The sequence below is a fragment of the Microplitis mediator genome, chromosome 11 (assembly GCF_029852145.1).
Source record: "Microplitis mediator isolate UGA2020A chromosome 11, iyMicMedi2.1, whole genome shotgun sequence".
Taxonomy (NCBI): Eukaryota; Metazoa; Arthropoda; class Insecta; order Hymenoptera; family Braconidae; genus Microplitis; species Microplitis mediator.
The window spans coordinates 2767804-2789365 of record NC_079979.1 but is presented as its reverse complement, the minus strand read 5'-3'; the positions used below and the strand labels follow the sequence as shown (position 1 = coordinate 2789365).

General features: G+C 36.2%; 1 protein-coding gene and 1 long non-coding RNA gene across 2 annotated transcripts; both read left to right on the top strand.

Moving 5' to 3' along the window:
* Positions 1–1502: 1502 nt before the first annotated feature.
* On the top strand, positions 1503–9788 carry LOC130677733 (hemicentin-1-like). Its single transcript, XM_057484585.1, has 13 exons — positions 1503–1601; positions 1827–1980; positions 2102–2265; positions 2345–2510; positions 2598–2712; positions 2901–3085; positions 4429–4601; positions 4694–4832; positions 6075–6220; positions 6329–6488; positions 7886–8031; positions 8110–8281; positions 9628–9788. The coding sequence occupies exons 1-13, from the start codon at positions 1503–1505 to the stop codon at positions 9651–9653; spliced, it is 1845 nt and encodes a 614-aa protein (XP_057340568.1). The 3' UTR covers positions 9654–9788.
* A 1831-nt stretch (positions 9789–11619) lies between these two features.
* LOC130677787 (uncharacterized) lies at positions 11620–20698 on the top strand. Its single transcript, XR_008991704.1, has 3 exons — positions 11620–11708; positions 11782–11937; positions 20136–20698. It is a non-coding gene; the product is annotated as an uncharacterized LOC130677787 (long non-coding RNA).
* The last annotated feature ends 864 nt before the right edge of the window (positions 20699–21562 follow it).

Below are 21562 nucleotides of genomic sequence, written 5' to 3'. Positions count from 1 at the left end.
ACTTAAGAAATACTTCGATTACGCCATTTATTTACAGCGAAATTGATATTACATGGATTTATGTTTTTGTCAAATGTATGTCAGAAGAATTTCTTTTGATTTTTATCCTATCAAATTTTGTACTGATAGTTTTATTGTCATTTGATTTTTTAGCTGAAAACAAAACGCTCGTGTCTGATCATCTAAGTTATTTTCTTCAAGGCGAATTTGGCAAAGATGTTGTTATTCCATGTCGCCCAACTTCACCAGAATATGACGTGAAATTATCGATCTATAATAGTGTAAGTTAAGAAGTATTATTATTATTATCATTATTATTATTATCATTACATAAACTAGATTCCATTGATAAAAGAAATATATTCGAACTCCATTAACTCTAAACTTGCCTTCAATCTTGAACTCCACTACGAACTACGTTGTCTTCCACCCGATATTTGTATGTGTTTGTGTATATCCATAAGTGCATCATTAATGTAGATATAAGCGCATTCGTTATAGTTTGCTTTTTAGAAGAATAGGGTAATTCGATAAGCTAGAATTTTCTGCTCCTTTGTAAACTAACTGTTCAAGATAATGAAATTCAACTGTAGATAAGCTTTGTGATCTACAGTCATACTATTGGTTTCTCATAAATCTATCAAGTATTGGTTAAACTATTACCATCGCAAAACTATAGAGTAGATAATCAATTGATTAATGTAACGGGGCTGTGAGGTCCACCTCCGCCGACCGGAGGCCGTTTCCTCACCTTTTTGGATAAACACGCCCTGCGAAATCCTTTATCTTCCACCCAGACGACATTCGTAGCCGAAAAGACGACCAAGAGTGAACATAAACTGGAGGTATACTCAAAAATCCTCATTGCGCGTTGTATATAACCACAGCCATCATGAGTCCTACCTCACTCGGGCCTCCCACTTCTTCCATCTCAGGAAATAAAAAGACTCTAGTCGAAATGGGGCTTGCAATGGGGACCCCCTATGGTACCAGACTCCTAGCTCTAGTCAACCTGCTTGCGTCGAATTATTGGTGGGTTGCAAGTTCTTCCCATACCCTATGTAAAGGGCTTCCTCCACTTGTTTCTTTCGGGTTCCTGACAAGCAATTATCCGCTTGTTCATCCCCTGATAGATTTTCTACATTCCCCGAGCAAGTCACACGCTAATTATTCACGTCAAATAATAGTAGAAAGAGACTCGAGGTGACTATAGAGTAGACAACAGGTTTATTTTCACAAGATACCATCTCTTCGACAGAAGACAATGACGGTACAGTTAGTTGAGTAATAGATGTAGCGAATCTGCTAAAAAAAAACGTGGACTTCAAGTGCTTCTTCTTTCGAACAACAACCCTAATCTATGAATGCAATGAATTGATCAAAGATAAACATTTCCACAAGGCGAGTCCGGAACACCCTTACTAATTAGACTTTGCAATTATTGAGCATACGCTTTTCATTAGCGCGTAAGTCAACCATGGGGACAACGATTCCATAATCACATGAAGGACAGCTCGCACAGCTGGGTGGTAGCTTGGAGCTCCATTTCTGAGTACTACACTGCTAAAATTTATGACGAGCTTGTCCACTTTCGTGAGGGGGTATAATTCACTTCAACTGATCCCCGACAAATGATCCCAGGATAACTGATCTCAATGACATCTGATCTCACTGACTGAAATCATTATTTTTTGACAGTGTATATTAATATGATATTAAGGTGTCGGCCATCGGGTTACTGAATAACTTTTTCATTAAGTGATGAATTATTATTTGTACTAATACTTATTTTCTTATTGATACTTATTATATTATATTTTCATAAGGAACCTACCAAATATCTTTCCTTGGGTAAGGAAATATCTTATAATGAAACATTAGGATTTACATTACACAACATCTCGTCAAAAAATGCTAAAACTTACGCATGTGATGTTAAACCAGATAGAGACCAACTCAAAGCTAGACTAAAAGTTGAAGGTGATTACCTTTATGATTTTTTTGTAGGATAATTTATCCGAAAATGAATCTAAGAAAATAATTAAACTTATTTGTCAAAATGCTTAACAATATATTGAAACTAACTTATACTTGTTTATAGTTCCAGATACAGAATCAGGTCTCTTTAGAACGTCTTCATCACTATATATAACAAGTTATCCACCGAAGCAAATGAGTGTCGGTGACAATTATCAACTGAATTGCACTATTTATGGAAATTTCAGTTTTACGGAAAATTTATTTCAATGGCTTACACCAAGACAGGTATCCATTGTATAAAAAAAACAATTATCAATATCCAATCTTGAGTATTGTTGCTCATTTAAAATTCGATGAATTCTAGGGTAAACCAAAGACAAGATTTATTATTGAACCTGGAACTTATGCTCCTTCTTACACTAATGAGCTGACGATTGAAAACGTCACCAATGAAGATGTCGGTGAATACAAGTGCCATTTTTATGGGTTCTCAATTTTACGTTTAATAAAAGTTAATCTTAAACTGCATAGTACGTTATTTTCTCATAAAGATTATCTCTATAAGTTTAAAAATGGCATTATTATCAGGACTGATTTCTTCACATTTGTTATTTTAGCGAAAAAATATCTTAATATATCAAAGAGCCCTTCAAACCAGTATAAACAAATAATCGGCCAAGATATAAAGTGGAAAGTTGATGTTGCTGCCTATCCCTTGCCATCATTTAAGTGGTAATTCGATTAGAAATTTCTTAGCTTATGAATTTCTGCTCTCAAATGGATTTGTTGTTGAAACTATTAATTTCGTATCACAAGAAGTGCGGAGAGAATGAAACGAATGTTACAGTCAAGTCCCTCGATGATATTATTAGCGTCTATTTAGTTCTTTTATATTCAATTTTCTTCTTTTTTCAATTCAGGTTAGATCCCAAGGGAAGAGAAATTGACAACGATTGGTCATTCCATAATTATAAAATTAACGGTGAACATTTCGAGATCACTTTATTGAAAAGCAACCTGGTCTTTGAAGACAGGGGCAACTATACACTGATCGCTACGAATTCAGAAAAAACTGAAACTATAAATTTTTTCCTGGATGTCTTACGTAAGAATGAATGTTTCAGTATATTTTTTTCAAGTTAAGAACATGAAGGACTGATACCTGATCAGCCACCAAAAACAGTCCAATCTGATTATCTACGATCATGTCGTATAAAAAAGTTTCTGACTATGTATGATCATATACGAGCAAACATGATCATAGATGATCAAATAACATTCGTTAATGATCACAAGTAACTACATAGAGATTAAATTTTTCAAAACCGTATACAATTATCAGTGGGTACGCATGATCAGTTAAGATCGATGATTCTACATATAGATAAACCTTTTATATCTGCACATAATCATACATGCTTATCCTATCAAATAAATCCACACGAGAATCCAGCTTCGATTCCTATGTGGATTTTCATTTGGTGTTTTTAGATGGATTCCCATATGGTTTCCTATAGAAATGTTAATCTGTTATTTTATTCGTATATGTGTATCGATAGACGATAGATATTGAAATCCAGATACCTCGGATTCTATAGAAATCACATAAATAAAGACCCCAATTCCTATATGAATTTACCACAAATAAATACATATATTCAAGTTCCTATTTATAAATCCAGGTACCCATAGTTTCCTATGTGGATTCTCACATAGAGCCATACACTCCTACATTATTTCCTATGGACTCTTACATAAATACATACTTTACTATATGGATTTCTATGAGTTCCCGTGCAATCGTACATGGATTTTTTCGATAGAGTATCGAGAACCCTATCATATGTGACCATCTATAATATCAGCATAAAACTAAATGAAGCTTTTATGTCATATATAGTAACTATGGTATCAGATATTGGAATTGGTGCTCATATAAGTATTTTTACTTATGTATATGCAGTTCAAACTCATTATAAGTAACCTCCTATCGCGTCTTTTATGACGACCATGAAGTTCCCCCACTCATTTGGTCGCTCACATTCCATCTCTTGACGCTCGTTATAAACATCACTCGCATCTTAATCACAACCGTTTGTTTTGAATAATAATATCTTGTAAATGCATAGTATTTCTATTAAATACCAGTTGTATGTCATTGACTTTGAATTTTACAGAGTCTATCAATGATCATTGGTCTTTTTAAGGCTTATAACGAGTGAATTGCAATAATTAACATATGTAACGCAAGCATCTAGAACGTGCGCCCAGAATTGAAATGGAGAGAGATCTTCAACCGTGGATTTATGACGAAACTTTTTCCCTTTTAACCCCTTACGGTTGCTTATAATAAGCTTGGATTGATATAAGACAAAAACGATTAGATATTCACGGACAGCTGATTTTGAAACTTATATATACATATTTGTATTTATAACTATTTTGTAGTTGAGCCATTTATAACAAAGCGTGCGCAAGAAGAGGTCAAAAAAATTACAAAAAATGAAGAATTAGAGTTTAAATGTGAAGCTGAGGGATATCCTTTGCCGACTATTACCTGGAGTTATTCGAACAGTTTTGACAGTTCAACGTTTGCTACAGAAAAAAATGACAGATTCAATGTCCGTAATTAAAAATAACATTATCAATACATTTGCTAATTGTATACTATGGGCTATTGAATCGATGATTAAATATTTATCTATATTTTTAGGAAGTCGTGACTCCTATTGATATTAAAAAAGTTATATCTACTATTAAATTGAATGTCCAAAATACCGGAAAACTCACTTGCAAAGCATGCAATCACCTTAGCTGCGATTCTTATGTTGTAAAGACTATTAATGTACCAGGTAAGATCTTAGTGTTTCTAAATTATCCCTCACAGTCAGAAACATGAATTACAACCCCTATTGCCAAAACGTTATGTCACAAGAGATTTTTCAATAATATCAATCGAGGTTTACTGAGTTTTATGCATATCTAGGCAGAGCGACAAGTTATAAATGTCAATTCTTCTTGTTAGGACAACAGAGGTCCTATGTAGATCTACTAAAAATAACGTAGATTTATTTTAACAATCACACATTCTGGAAAAGTAGGTGACAATCACCTGCTGCAACCTGTCGTATACTTTCTAGGAAAATTGAAGACAACTTTTGCCTGTAACGTTTTCAGAAAGCTGGAGCCTAGTTTTTGTCAACTAACGGAAACACAAACTTTTGCGTTCAACTTATCGATAAGTTGCAGTAGTAGGTTGTTGCTAACTTCTGTCAACTTCGCTATCATGATAATTTTTTGAAAAATCAGATCTCCGTTGATCTAAAATAGATAATGTAGATCTGAATCGTTTATCCCGGGTTAGAAATGTTTGATGAATTCTAATACTTTGCTAACCAAAATTGCATTATTACAGCTGTTATAACATTGGCGCCAGAAGTAACATCGAATTTTGAAACAATTTCTTTAAGCGAAGGGGATCCATTATCGATCGTTTGCTTAAGTAGTGAACGAACAATTTTCTTTTATCCCGTTTCTGACCCCGAAAGTGTAAGTCCAACTAAACCTTACCTTTAAATTTATTTAATGAATATGAATGCCAAGAGTGTGTTCAATAATATTTGAAATGATTATAACTTGATAATAAATTGCCATTTTAACAGAGAGTGAACTCACCAGAGCACATAACAGGAGCTTTTCTAAATGATCAGAGTTATCAAAATATTTTCGAACGTCAACAAACAGTTTATACTGACAGTGGATGGTATGGCTGTGCCAATACAACTCAAAAGTATGAAAGATCTTTCCAACATTATTATTCCATCACACCAGATATTTACAACGACATTGGGATAAAATGGATTTACGTTTTTGTTAAATGTAAAAAACTAAACTACATATCTAATCTTATAATCACTGCCCTCATAAATCATTAAGCTTGTATTTCAATGTCTGTTTGGACTATGAATTTACGTTGTTATAAATACCCACAAGCGGTACTTATTGTCAATAATTCAGAAAGTCACACAAAATGGTCATGCTTGCATCAGCTAGCAACATAAGATATTTTAAATTGCCATTAAAATTTATTTCAGCGATTGACCAATTGTTTGTGAATATTCCTTTTATTCAGTACGAATTTTTTGGATATATGTTAAAAGTAAACGTCGGTGATGATGTTACGATACCATGTCGGCCAACTTCATTAGAATATCAAGTAGAATTAAGTACAAGGGGACACGTAAGTTAATAATTTAAATATAAACAAGCAAAGTAAATTTAATAAGAATATTTGAGACTGCTTTTGAAACTTTAAATATGAAGATACAAAACTTGTTATTTTTAACAGAAATTACAACCAAATAATTCACTATTGTACGATCCGAGGAAAGGATTCACCATTAAAAATTTCCACAGTGATAGTCCGAAATTTTATGATTGTGTTATTAATCCAAATGGAAAAGCACAGAGCGAAAAAAACCAGAAGTCTTTCAATATTTTTTTGTCAGGTAATTTTCTTTGAATTTATAAGCGAAGCACTGATAGTATTTTACTATCACATTATATTTACTAAGTTAAAAAAAAAATTTAATTTAAAAAAATGTGATAAAGGAAAATATTCCCGAGTAGCATTGTCCTCCAGCAAGTTTTTCACAGAAAATTTGAGCAAGACTTGAACAAAATGGATTTCATATGGTTACTTGCCAAAATTTTATCAATCTTCCGGAAGATCCTTCTTAAAGACTTTTCTGAAATCTGTAGAAATCGTCTGCCGAAATATTTAAACAATATCGTACTATATAACAATTTTAGGTCAGAGTTGCTCTAGAACTGCTTAACACATCTGGTTTCTTTTCATCCCAGTCACTTCAAGCTCAAGCACAGTACCCATAGCAAACCCAGTGAGCATCATTTAAATTGAAAGTACTACAAATAAATAATATTATTACTCGATATAATTATATCGAACATTAAATCGGCGCTATTAAATTTAATACACTTCTGCTGGATAGACAGCACAGGAAGTAACGATAAGAGTGGCCATGTCCAGGTATCTTAAGCAATTTTGTCGCAAGTCCGAGTTAATCCATCGTAATCAAGTATCGTATCTTCAGCAAGTACTTCTACAGATTTTCTTAATGTATATTACGAAAGTTTTATCGGATTGTTTCAAGACTGACGATGCAGGCTTACTGAAAACTGACGATACAGATTAACGTAAGACTTACTGGAGAATGCCTCTAGAGTTATTGCATTGATTAGTTGATAACATGCCTGTGTCAACAAATAGTTTTTTTTTTTCACCGGTGTCAGGAATTCTGCACATCTCTTTAATAGAAAAAAAATCTATCAAAGATTGTATGGAAACCTATGAGAATTGATTGTGGAACGTATGGATTTACATAAAAACCAATGGATATTAATATTGTAAGGTAACTAATATAGTAATGAAACGGAGCTAACTGATGATCAGTTACTTTCAATGCTCACTTCGATTTATGGGTGCCGTTCTCCCATCTATTTTAGAAATACACACGCAATAATGCCCCTACTTTCACCCCATATGGCATCCTTAATTGAAAAATATAATTAAGTGACCAAGGGTGACGTAAACTAGAGGTGAGTTTAAAGAACTCACCCCATTGACGCGTGGTGCCTAATCATAGTCACCACGAGCCCGACCCTCTGTGGGCCTAGCACTTCTTCCATCTCCGGAATTGAAGAGACTCTGGTTAAAAAATTCTTGCGAAGACCTGCCCGTAGCATCAGACTCCGGTTAATTCCGATGGATTCTTACGTGAACCCATACTTTCTTACATAGATTTCTTCAGATTTCTGTACAATCCTCCATGGATTTTTTTGATAGGGGTTATATGTAATAGTTATGTTACAAATTGAATTGCAGATAAATGGGATCAACTAGAAACACCAAAAATTACTACCAATTCACTCACTCACATGGAACTTGGTAAAGACTTTAGTCTAAATTGTACAGTTCCTGCGATTTATCAAAGCAGTGGAACTTTTGTCAATTGGTTCATACCAAAACTAGTAATAAAATTTTTTGTCTTTGTTCATTTATTGATCTATTCATTCCTTTTATATTTTATAAAAATTTTCAATTTATAGAGCAATCGAGCCACGACAAAACTTTTTCGTGAAATCACAGTTGACATTTTTCATACTGCTATCTTGGAATTGACAATTAAAAACGTGACTCTGGAAGATGTTGGTGAATATGTATGTTATGCCTATGAGTATCCGGTGATAAGAACTGAAACAATTAATTTAGCATTACACAGTAAGTAACTTTATGCATACTGAATATGGTGATGATAATTAATTCGATGAACTGTTAATTGATCGACATAATTCTACTTAAGTCAAAAATCACTTGGAAGTGTCAATAGAAGGTTTCAAAAAGTCCTATTCAGAAGATTTTGGGAAAGATTTCATTTTAACTATTAATGTTAATGCGCATCCACTACCAAAATTCACTTGGTAATGTATTTTATTCACTGTATAAGTGTTAAACAGCCAATACCTTTGCTTAAAAAAATTTTGTGTAAAATAGTATGGGGGTCCACGTGGGAAACTATGGGTGCCTGGATTTCCATACAAGAATTACATATAAAAACTTGAATATCTCAATTTCCCTGTAGAAAATTCACATAGAAACCTGGGTATCTGGATTCTCATATAGGACATTCATATAAAAATTTGGATATTTTGGATTCCATGTGAGAAATTCATATCGGAGTCTGGGTAGTTGAATTCTTATACAGAAAATCCATATGAGAAACGATAGGTGCCCAGATTTCAATTCTAGACATAGATCTAGGAACTAGGATATCTCATATCCATGTGGAAAATCCATATAGAAACCTACGGATCTGAATTCCCATAGCGTCAGGTAGGGAAAGTGTGCGCTTTAGGTAAGAGTGCGCAAACCCATTTATTTTGGCCTCTAATGCATGGGTTTGCACGTACTTACCCCACATGACTTTGTAGGTAATTTATCTATAATTTGGGATAAGTGAATTTTTTATAGATAATATACATGGATAATTTGAGATACCATAGATTTCTACATCGGAAAGTCATTATATCCAAAATTGATAGTACCCGAATTTCTGTGAAAGATATACACTTAAGATTTGTAGGATTTCTATAAGATCTATATGGGAATAGATCAGAAAAGCCAAGTAGGGATTCATATAAGAGCATCAGCTTAATTTTCACATGGGCTTTTTTGATAGGGTTAAATTGGGTGTATTCAAGTTTTCTGACAGAAAAAAGTTATAATATTGCACACCTCAAATGCAAAGCGTCTGAAAATTTTTTATCGCGATGCTCGACACAGAGATAAAATTACTGAGGATAGATTTCTTGGGAATGAGTCCACTGTCTATTTTATAGAAATCCATGGGAATCTTTTTTGATTCGTATGGATTGATGTAATCCAGTCGGGTAGATTCCTAATGATTTCGGTAGAATTCTACAGGATTTCTCGTATTTTGGAATCGATTACATCTTCACAGATTCAAAAAATCTTCAATTGAACCCAAATTGAGCGGTTTAAATAAGAATAATGAAAATTTCACTCTAAATTCCATGGTTCTATTGACTAAAATTGAATAATTTTAGGTTGGATCCTAAAGGACAGGAGATAGATAACACTTGGAACTTTCATGATTATCAAGTTAATGGAGAACAGTTTTCTACCACTTTGGTAAAATACAATTTAAGCTTCACTGACAGCGGTAATTATACACTTATTAGTGATAATTCGGTATTAAAAAAAATTATAACTTTTGATCTTGAAGTCACAGGTAATATTTTGTTTTTATCAACTATTGATATGATTCTTTTAAGATTTTTTATTAAGTTAAATATTGTTGTTCAGGATTTCCAATCATAATAAATAAAGAAAAAACTATGGAAGTTTATCCATTAAATGAACGAATAAACGTAAAGTGCGAAGCTAGAGGATCTCCAGTGCCAAATATAGTATGGAGTTACTTAGATGAAAACGATAAGCCAATAGAAGGCACAGAACTTTATAATAATTTTCCGGTAAATCATAATTAACAATATCTATTTAACAGATCTACGCAGAGGAGATTAAATTAGAGCTCATAGTTGCCAGGGCAATGTTTTTAAAGAGATCTTCGAAGATTTGTGAAAATTCTTGGAATTTGTCATAGATATTCCGTTACCTCTGTAGCCTTAGTGAAAAATTGACGTTTGTAACTTGTCGTTCTGCGTAGATCTGCAGAGATCTAAATAGATCTCCATTAATATTATTGTGAAATGTTCAGAGATCAGGTAAGATCAGTGATCATTTTAGATTACCGTGAATCTGAAGTCATCGAAGATTCGAGATCTCTAAAGATTACTACAGGTATAAAATTATTGAAGATCTGCCGAAATCATCAGAGATCTTCTAAGATTTATTCAGAATTGCAAATCCACAGTAGGCGTACGGAGATCTTATTTTTCAAAAAGTTAGATCTACGTTCCTTCTAACAGATGTACGGAGATCAATGCAGATCTTAAAGTTGCCAAGCATTTTTTTAGAAAATCTACAAAGATTTGTGAATATTCACAAAAATCATAAGAGATCTCGGGTGACCTCTGTAGCCCTAATGAAAAAATTGATGTTTGTAACTTGTCGATCTGCTTAGATCTGCAGGAATCTAAATAGACCTTCATTAATATTATATTAAAATGCTTAAAGATCTACTGAGACCAATAGAGATCGTTATAAATCACCATATGTCTAAAATTATCGAAGATTCAAAATCTTTGGAGATCTTCGAAGATCATTACAAGTCTAAAATGATTGATGATCTGCCAAACACTTTACAGATTTTCTAAACTCTATTCCGAACTTCAGATATTCGTAGATCTGCAGCAGTAGATCTACATCGATCTTAATAACTTCTTCTTGGGTTATTAAACTCAATTACTTGTGAAAAAAATTTCAGATTTGGCGAGATATGACTAGATTCGATCAAACCAAGTTACATCTCGTCAGATATTGAATTTCGATTTAACCATATATGGACATATCTCTTGGAATTGAATTATATCTGCTAGATATTTTTCATGATAACCGTTCAAAATCTTTCATACATATTCAGATTTAGCCAGGCATCGTAAAACCTATTGATATGTGATTGAAACTGAAAGATATCCAACAGATATTATCAAATCTGATGAGATACTGTTAGACATGACCGTCCAATTTCAATATATGCTCCGCGATAAATGTATCTGACCAAATCTGACTATAATATTAGATTTAAGATTTTTTCACTTGTATATAAATATATAATTTTTAGAATGAGAATACTATTTCCAATACTACAAATATATCATCATATATCGCAATAAATAGTTCAAATTCAGGTTCTATAAAATGCAGGGCATGTAATATACACAGTTGTAAAACAGCTAAATTATACTCTGTAACTGTTCTAGGTGAATATTCTATTTTATAATCATACTATGATATACTAATGTTATAAATAAATTTTGTTAACGATATAAAATATTCTTTAATCTAGACGGTACTAATAAGTGGACTGAGAATGTCGAAACTGAACATATTAGTATGGTTTCTGATGCTGGTGAAACTGTAAGGTTAAACTGCAGCGTACCGATCGCTAGGTTTTCCCACAACTTTAAATGGTTCAATGACAGTGTTCCTCTGACATCCAATGGTACTATCAAGTCGTTTATAGAAAGTCTATGAATATATAAGAATAAACTAAATATTGTATGAATTAATTGCAGAGGAAATAGTGATTGATGAAACTTCGTCATTGCTGTCGCATAGTTCGCTATTGACTATCGCAAATGTTAAAAAATCGCATCAAGGTATTTATTCTTGCAGAGGAAAAAGAACTGATGATTGTATTGTAGAGAAGCAGTATCATCTTACAGTTAATGGTAATTATTAAGTTTATTTATATTTAAGTATTCAGAGTTCATGGCAAATATTAAATTTACGGGATCCAAACATTATGAGAATCGAATTCTGTATAAAATCGGAAACTCAATCATTGAACCCACCCAACCTGATTATTTTAACACTAGATTGATGCAAATCCTTTAAGGTTGGAAGATATTCTAGTAGCATCATTGAGGAAGTCTTACGAAAATCAGTATCTTCAGTCTTCAGCAAGTTTGTATCAGCAATCTTGTACAAGACTGGAGCGAGACATTTCCATATGATTCGTTTAGTAAATCTGCAGTAATACTTGCTTGAAATCCATTAGCTCAAACTTGCTAAAGAATTGCATGAGGTCCCTGGACAATGCTCCCCTCCTCGTTACTCCGTGACCGTCTATTCGGCATTAGTCGGGTTCTTAATCGGGACTACATTAGTAGATAATAGCTTGTTCGAAACCGAATGTTAACAAATAGACGGGTCCCTTTTTGAGTGTAGAAGTGAAGTAGCATCTTTCTATTATATCCATATGCAACCTGTTTACCAGTACAGGGAACTGGTGCCACGTGGGACTATCCAAGCCTTCTTCGGCCAAAGTATCTTTCTTTCCTGAGATGCCTGGAGTGTGCGGCCCACAGAGGCGTGGACTTGTAGTGACTGTGGTTAGATACCTCGTGCAATGAGGATTTTTGATAATACCCCCAGTTAATGTCAACTCTTAATCACTTGATTATATTCTTCGATTAGGAGTGTCGTCGGGAAAGAGGTAGGGGCTACACAGCGTGTGTATACACAAAGAGTGAGGAAATGGCCTTTCGTCAAATGGGGCTGTACTTCGGTCCCGCTAAGCTAATTTTTTTTCACTGTAAGTCCTGCGCTTGAGCTTAAAGTGACTTGGAAAAAAAAGAAACCCAATACTTTAAGCAACTCTGCAGTTACACTGACCTTAAATTGTTATATAGTACCTATATCGCTTAAGATTGCTGCAGGCTGTTGCTCAAAAGTTTCGTAAGTCTTTAAGAAGGAACCTTAAAAAAAATTTGACAAAACTGCAGCAAGTATACTTATGAAATACATCTTCTCAAAGTCTAGTTTGAATCTTCTGTGAGTAATTTGTTGACAGATATTCGTCTAAAAACTTGCTTATGAAAATGCTACTAGGGTAGAATTGAATTGAATTGAATTGAGGTGAGTTTGACTCCTTTGTTTGGTGTAGAGCCGCGCATTCAGTTTTTTTGAACCATTGTACTCGGCCCTACTAGGTCAATTCTCGTTAAAATTAAGGTTGGGTAAGCAGATTTATGGATTTCGAGAATGGTAGAAATCTGCCCATCCCAACCTCTAATAGGTTAGGCCAAGTACCATCACAGATCCCCAAGATGTCTTTCCTTACATCCTCTAAGGCTCTGCATTGGCACAGCAAGTGAAGGGGAGTTTCATCCTCTGAATTGCATCTGGGGCATACCGAGTCATCGGTGATGCCCATGAGCTTCAGATGCCTCCCGGTAAACCAGTGTCCTGTAACAAGCCCGACAATAATCCTCAGTTTGGATCTATCGAGCTCTACTAGACTGGTACCAAGCGACTTCGATGGTCCTTCAACTAGTGCCCTCGTATGTCGCATGCCTCCGGCTTCAAGCCACAGGTCCCAGAACCTGTCGCAGGTCCATTGAGCCAAGTGGCTTCTTATAAAGCAGAGAGGCACCGGAATTGAACAGACTGGCTCGGGGTCCGTTTTGCAGGCCCCTGTCCTTGCCAATTCATTTGCTATGTTATTCCCTTTGATACTGCTATGACCCGGTAACCAAATGAGATTGACAAAGTTGGCGCTCGCTAGTTTGTTAGCGAGTGTAATGCAGTCCCGTACAAGCTTGGAAGTCACCACGACAGATGTGAGTGACTTGAGAGCTGCACGGCTGTCACTGCATATGTATATGTGTTTGTTCCTGTGACTTAGCTCTAAAATGTGCTTTACACAGGCCCAGATCGAATATACTTCTGCCTGAAAAATAGAGGCAGTGTGTCCCAGTCTGAGGGATATCTCAGTTTTGGGTCCGCCGCTATAAATTCCTGAACCTGCTCCCTCTACCCTTTTGGACTCGTCCGTAAACCAGACTAGCCCATGGGGTGATAGGATTTCATCGCTCCCTACTTCCCATTCCCGCCTGTTTGGAAAGAGGACTTTGTATTTGTGTCGGAAGTGGCAGCTACGAGAGCCATAGTCCCCTCCTTGGGCCAGGACCTCTTCGAGATCTCTGTTCCGTAGGATGGGCGCATGTCCCGTCCTAGCCTTCGACCACAACCCAACAAAATGCAGTCTCAAAGCCGTTTTCACAGCCAGAGATTCTACAGTTATGTTTGGAGGAACTACATTCAGGAGTGCCCCCATAGCTAGGGTAGGAGTTGTTTTAAACGCTCCTGTTATGCCTAGCAAAGCAAGTCGGTAGACCTTATTTAATGCCTTGATGTTGACGTCCCTTCGTATTGCGGGCCACCAAATGACAGAGGCAAAGGTTAATTGAGGTATCAAAATAGCCGTGTAAATCCACTTAACTAGTTTTGGTTTTAGACCCCACGTTGTGCCAAATATCTTTCTACAGGCCCAAAAAGTGGCAGTGGCTTTTTGAGCTTGTTTCCCTATATGGCTTCTCCACGTGAGCTTATTGTCCAGAGTTACTCCAAGGTAGCGTACCTCTGTTGAAAACTTCAGCTCAGTGTCGAAAATTGAAGGCGCATTTAACTTATGCTTTCTCTTTTTGGTGAAGAGCACCATCTCTGTCTTGTTAGGGTTAACCTTCAGAGATCTGTCGGTGCACCAATTCTGTACAAGATCGAGTGCTCTTTGCATCCTCCATCTTATCTCTACTGGGCTACTTCCGCTGATCATCAAAGCAACGTCATCCGCGTAGCCCACTGCGTGTACTCTTAGCTTCTCCAGCCTTACTAGGAGCTCGTTAATGACTAATAGCCACATGAGAGGGAAGGTTACGGCTCCTTGCGGACAGCCTCTTCTAACACGGGCCCGTACCTTAGTGTCACTAAGTTCGGTTGTCACTATTCTCGAGCGAAGCATATTGTGGGCCCATTCTGTGATAGATTCCTCTATCCCAAATTGTTCCGCTGCTTCGCAGATGGCTTCGAACGGTGTATTATCAAACGCCCCTTCAATATCAATGAATACTCCCAGATCTGATTCCCTCTGCCGAAAGGCCCTCTCGACGTAGCTAAGTACTTCATGTAGAGCCGTTTCAACGGATATACCAGCCTGGTATGCATGTTGTGAATGATGCACTGGTATTCGACTCAGCGCTTCGTCCCTTATGTGTCTGTCTCCCATCCTTTCCAGGGTTTTTAAAAGGAAGGAAGTTAGACTAATAGGCCTGAAGGATCGTCAGGTCATAGCCTTTTCCCAGGTTTTGGTATAAAGACTACCCTGACCTCACGCCATGCCTCGGGCACATAACTTAGGGCCAGACAGGCCCTAAAAATTTGTAGGAGGTGTTTGCGAAGTAATTCTCCACCCTCTTGTAGGAGAGCCGGAAAAATCCCATCTACCCCTGGGCCTTCGTACTTCTCAAAATTGCCAATTGCCCATTCAATTCTGCTGGGCGTTACCACCCTTGCAGCAGTCCTCCAGTCACCACGTCTGGTAACTGTGAGGTTTCTCTCCTCTCTTTGATCTCCCTCCTGTCCCGTCAATTCCGAGCCAGGGAAGTGTACTTCAAAGAGATGAGCGAGTATTTCTCCGTGGTTTACTGTTGCCCTCCCATCCGGGAGAGTTAGACCACCTAGCTTAACTGTAGGGCCTGAAGTGAAGATCTTACGGAGACGGGCCACCAATGGTAGATCCTTAATCTCCCCACAGAACTTTCTCTAGGCCTCAGCTTTGGAGACCTTAATACACTTCTTGTATTGAATCTGGGCTGCTCTATACTCAGCCCAGTTTTGGTCTGGTTTCGCTTTTAACGCTTTGTTGAGTAGCTTCCGGGACCAGGAACGGAGCCTGCTTAGCTCTGCATTCCACCATCACCGCTTGCTACATTTCCTAGTTTTCAAAGGACATGCAATTTCATAGGACTGAACAATGGCCATTTGCAAATGCTCAACCGCCTGCTCAATCCTACCGGCCGTTCGTAGGGTCCCGCAAGGCTCCCCCAGCCTACTTACTACCTCTTTCTTATAGATGAGCCAGTCCGTGGCCTTAGGGTTCCTATATGTGCTCCCAGTCCTGCCGTTCCTGCTGCCTTCCAACACAAAGTGAATTCGACGGTGATCAGAAAGAGAATCTTCTTCTCTCACCCGCCAATTCGTGACAGACTGTGCAATCTTATTAGAGCCCAGCGTGATATCAATCACTCCCTGCCTCCGAGAGGTAACGAAAGTGGGCCTAGATCCCACATTTAGGATCTCCAGGCAAGTGATGGAAAGGTACTCTAGTAGTATTGAGCCTCTTTCGTTTATGTCCGAGCTACCCCAAACCGTATGGCGTGCATTTGCATCACAGCCTATCAGGAGTGGTAGCCCTTTGGACCTGCAGTATTCTACCAAGTTAGTGACCTCCTTGGTAGGTACATTGGCATCTTCATATGGAAAATAGGCAGAGCCGACGATCAGCTCCGTTCTAGTCCCCCCTACGGAGATTATCATGGAAGCAACGGCTAGATCCCTGCTGCAGAGTTGGTGCAACTTGAGCGCTGTGTGTTTCTTATTGATAAAGATACAGGCCCCAGGCCCCAGCTCCGCGTCACCATGGATCAAACAGCCATTTCTCCTGTCTATCCCTAAGACCTGGCCCTTGTATACCCAAGGTTCTTGGATTAGGGATAGGAAATAGGGTGAGGAATTGGCCTCTCGTCAAATAGGGCTGTACTTCGGTCCCGCTAAACTAATTTTATTTCACTGTAAGTCCTGCGCTTGAGCTTAAAGTGACTTGGAAAAAAAAGAAACCCAATACTTTAAGCAACTCTGCAGTTACACTGACCTTAAATTGTTATATAGTACCTATATCGCTTAAAATTGCTGCAGGCTGTTGCTAAAAAGTTTCGTAAGTCTTTAAGGAGGAACCTTAAAAAGGATTTGACAAAACTGCAGCAAGTATACTTATGAAATACATCTTCTCAAAGTCTAGTTTGAATCTTCTGTAAGTAATTTGCTGACAGATATTCGTCTAAAAACTTGCTTATGAAAATGCTACTAGGGTAGAGACAAATAATCATTATTTGAACAAGAACTCACTTAATAAATAATTTTCACGAATAGATTTCGTTAATTATTGCCGTAATACGGACGGTGAAGTTCAGAAGAGTCTACATAAAGTTGACAGTAGACATTTTTACGCTTTGAATGAGTTTCAATTGGAATGTTTCAATTATTTTAACCACTACAAATCTCAACACGTTGTAAGTAGATACATATAGATTAGGGTGATTCAATAAACAAACAAATTTTTTTTTTTCCAAACAGGTTCAAAAGTTTCGTTCAGATAAAAAAAAACGCCTGTGAAAATTAGAGCTCATAATATTAATATTAACATTGTCCGCATCGCACTTTTCTATTTCCCATAAGAATAACGTAGAAAAAATTTTTATTACGTCTTCTGATTTTTATAAGTAGCTAACGATGCGTCATAGGAATAATTAGTAGGCATATTTTTGTAGGAAACTGAATGCTCTACAAAAAAAGATTCTTATCGTTTTTTGATAAATCTATTTGTTCATAAGTTATTTGAGGTTGAAGTCAACTTCATATTAAATTTTTAGATTTTCTTACTTTTCCGGCAAAACTATCAGACCTATGACAATATATTATTGGACCTTTTTTGTAGACAATTTTATTCCGTAGATGTTATTTCTCATAAAGTTTTTTTGAATTCCGCATTGTTCTCTAGTTATTTTTTATTTTAATGTCATGCTCATACAAAAAATAGTCTTCTGATCGATTTTAAGAGCTTGACATTAAAATAAAAATAACTAGAAAACAATGCGGAATTCGAAAAAACTTTATTCGAAATAACTTCTAGGGAGTAAAATTGTCTACAAAAAAGGTCGAATAATATTATGTCATGGGTCTGATAGTTTCGCCGGGAAAGTAAGAAAATCTAAAAATTTAATATGAATTCGACTTTAATCTCGAATAACTTTTGAACAAATAGATTTATCAAAAAATGATAAGAATTTTTTTGTCATTTATTCCTATGACGCATCGTTAGCTACTTATAAAAATCAGAAGACGTAAAAAAATTTTTTTCCATGTTATTCTTATGGGAAATAGAGAAGTGCAATGCGGACAATGTTAATATTAATATTAAGAGCTCCAATTTTCACAGGCGTCTTTTTTCATCCAAACGAAACTTTCGAACCTGTTTGGAAGAAAAAAAAATGGTTTGTTTTTTGAATCACCCTAATATAGATACGCTACTATCCACCTCTGAACGGCATTGAGCTAATATAGAAAAATCTACTTCAGTGCTTCGACTTCGCTTGTATTATTAGACCGTTGTTCTGCGTTAAGATACGTTAATCTTAGCCTTTTTGATGAGTTCGTTGGCGTTCTCGGAGCACATCTATTGACCTGAGGATATTTATGGTGACGAAAAATCCTTTGCCTTCATTTCAATGATTGGACTACCAATTAACTCATTAGGCTTTGAAGTTTTATGTCACTTCATGCATGTTGGCTAATTAGAACTTTGAGATTGACTAATCATTTTGAAAAATTTGGATAAAAATAAGACGCACGGGCGTAAGTTGTTGCGTGAACAATAATTTAATATACGGAAAATCGATTTTTCATCAATTAATTAATGTAAGTGGACCTAAGTACACCTCCACCAACCAGAAGCTGATGCCTCGCCCTTTGGGGCATATGCGTTGCGTTAAACCTTATCCTCTACCATATTATTATAAAAGCGAAATGTGAGTGCAAGCTCACATTAGCTTACCCTATAGGCATGCAATGCACGTGGGTGCTTCACCACCAGCCACCACGAGTCCAACCTCACTTGGGCCCATCACTCCTCCCACTTCAGGAAATAGAGAGACTCTGGTCGAAGTGGGGCTTGGAATGGGCCTCCAATGGTACCAATTCCCTGTATTGGTCTTTAGATTGCAGATTAGTGGTGAGATGCAACTTTTTCTCAGTACCCTAATAAGGGTTTCTTCCACTTTACTTGCATCTAAGACAGCAATTATTAAAGATTGCCCTCGATATACTAGTGATAGCATTATGTACGGGCTAGTATCCCTCAGATATATTAGACAGTCAGAAGGGTTGGAATCGTCCGCGCAGCGGTGCCTATTAGCTTCCTGCAACCACAGAATTGCCACATTTACAATAATGCAAGTATTATTATAAAGTGGCTACTGCTAACGGTTGGAGTAATAATCCCAAAACCCACGAAGAGGGTGGCACTTACTTGGTTCGGCCCCTCCAAGAAGGCACCAAAACCGCTTTTGGGGCATTTTTCATTAATTAATTGATGTAACGGGACCGGAGTCCACCTCCGTTTGACGGAAGGCCGTTTCCTCACCCTATTGGGCGTACACGTGCTGCGGGCATCCACATCTTCTACCCAGACGACACTCTTAGTCGGAAAATATAATCAAGTGACGACTAAGGTGGACATTAACCCGAGGTATAATCAAAAATCTTCATTGCGCGTGGTATATAACCACAGCCACCACGAGTGCTACCTCTTTCGGGCCAAACACTGCTTCCATCTCAGGAAATAAAGAGACTCTGGTTGCACTGGACTCAGAAAGGCCCCCCGTGATACCAGACTTCCAGCTCTGGTCAACATGGTTGCGTAGGATTAGTGGTGGGGTGCAACTTCTCCCCATACCCTATTTAAAGGGTTTCCTTCACTTGTTTCATTTGGGTTCCCAATAAGCCATAAATCACTTGTTCATCCCCTGATAGATTTTCTACTTTCCCGAGCAAATTACACTCAAATTATTCAAGTCAAATCACAGTTGAGAGCAACTCGGGGGGGGGGGGAATTTTTAATTAGTAAAGTAAATTTTATAATCAACATGCCGTTACTTATTTGCTGACACAATATATCTGGAAGCAATAAGTTAAAAATTAGATAACCACGAAACAAAAATAGGTGGCGTGCTGCATCTAAATAATTGCCAATTTCGTAAATACTACTCAATCTTCGGTGATATTAATACCATACATATTTTATCTTTTTCAGGTTCTGCAACATTTTCAGCTTCAGTTAGCGTACTATTATCGATAATTTTAGTAATCTTTTTAATGTAATACTATCATCAAGCTAAAGATCCATCTGGCGCACAATCTAGATTCCCATAAGTATCTATTTGAGTTTCTCCATTGATTCTCATGAAAATCCATGGAGGTATTGATCTAAATCTATATGAGGTCCCATCGGAAACTATATGTGCTTCCATTCAGATCTGTATAATACTCTGTGAAGAATCCCACACAGAAAAAAAAGTTAACTTGATTCAAGTGAAATATTCTTAAGCCACGATTACTAGTTTGAAAAATGACATTTTTTTTTTTGCTTCAAGAATTTATTTCTTGGCTCGAAGAGTTTAAGGATTCTTAAATCAAGATTCGTATATGTTTTGTTCAAAAGTTCTTTTTTTCTACACAACAAATCTAACTCTCTGACCAAGTAACAAATTTACTAAAGTGAAGTAAAAATGTCAACGCCAGGTGGCGCTTCAATGAGCACAGCGTATATATTTTTTTCTCGGTTAGTTGTAGTTAGTTTTGTCGTCAATGTTTATTTACTGGGTAACCTTAAATGTTCTTTTATTTTGAATGTGGTCATTAAAAAATAATATTCTGCGAATTTTCAGGATAAATAAATTTTTTTTTTCAAAGAAAAATATGCATTAAATTTTTAAATCAAAAATTGGTATGAGTAACTATTTTAGTAATAAACTGATTCGTAATTTTGAAAAATGTATTTGTATGTTTTTAAATCAAGTAAAATAAGATCCTGGTTCGAAAAATGCGCCATACTCGAATTGAGTCACTATCATCATGAATCAATATTATCAGCCTCAAACCAAGAGAAAAAAATTCTTGGGAGATATGCATCTTGTTTGACAACAAAAAATGCTTCTTTCAAGAGTAAAATTTTTTAGAGAAAAATGTTTATTCTCCATTGAAGAGTAATAATTTATTTATTTAAGATTGAACTTTTTTTGAATTAAAATATTTAAATGTTTTGAAATAAGAATGATATCATGGAGATAATAATTTACTTGAACCAAGTCAATTTTTTCTTCTGTGCATGGAAATCCCACTGATAATACCATAAGAATCCAACTGCAAATCCATAAGAATCCAGATAGATTCTTATGTGGATTTTCTTAAATAGTGCGTTGATTGATTTTCTTCAAGTGTACTCTTTGTGGGTGGAATGTTTTTTTTATCTTTTGTTTTATTTTCCTTCAATTTGAACATCTGGATGTACGCAACATATGATTCCATATGAATTTCTCAATAAAGTCCTGGTTGGAATTACTTAGATTGTGAATAATTATCTTTTTCTAGATGTATTCATTCATTAAATAGTACTATCAATATCACATGTAATTGATTGTTAATTATAACCATCAACACATTAGATGGAATAAATTATTC

Excerpts from the sequence above, each read along its gene's own strand:
- LOC130677733 (XM_057484585.1), top strand. The coding sequence starts at position 1,503 with ATGAAGGACAGCTCGCACAGCTGGGTGGTAGCTTGGAGCTCCATTTCT. Across the intron at positions 1,602-1,826 it reads TTGTCCACTTTCGTGAGGGG|GAACCTACCAAATATCTTTC; the intron begins GTATAATTCACT and ends TATTTTCATAAG. Across the intron at positions 1,981-2,101 it reads AGCTAGACTAAAAGTTGAAG|TTCCAGATACAGAATCAGGT; the intron begins GTGATTACCTTT and ends ACTTGTTTATAG.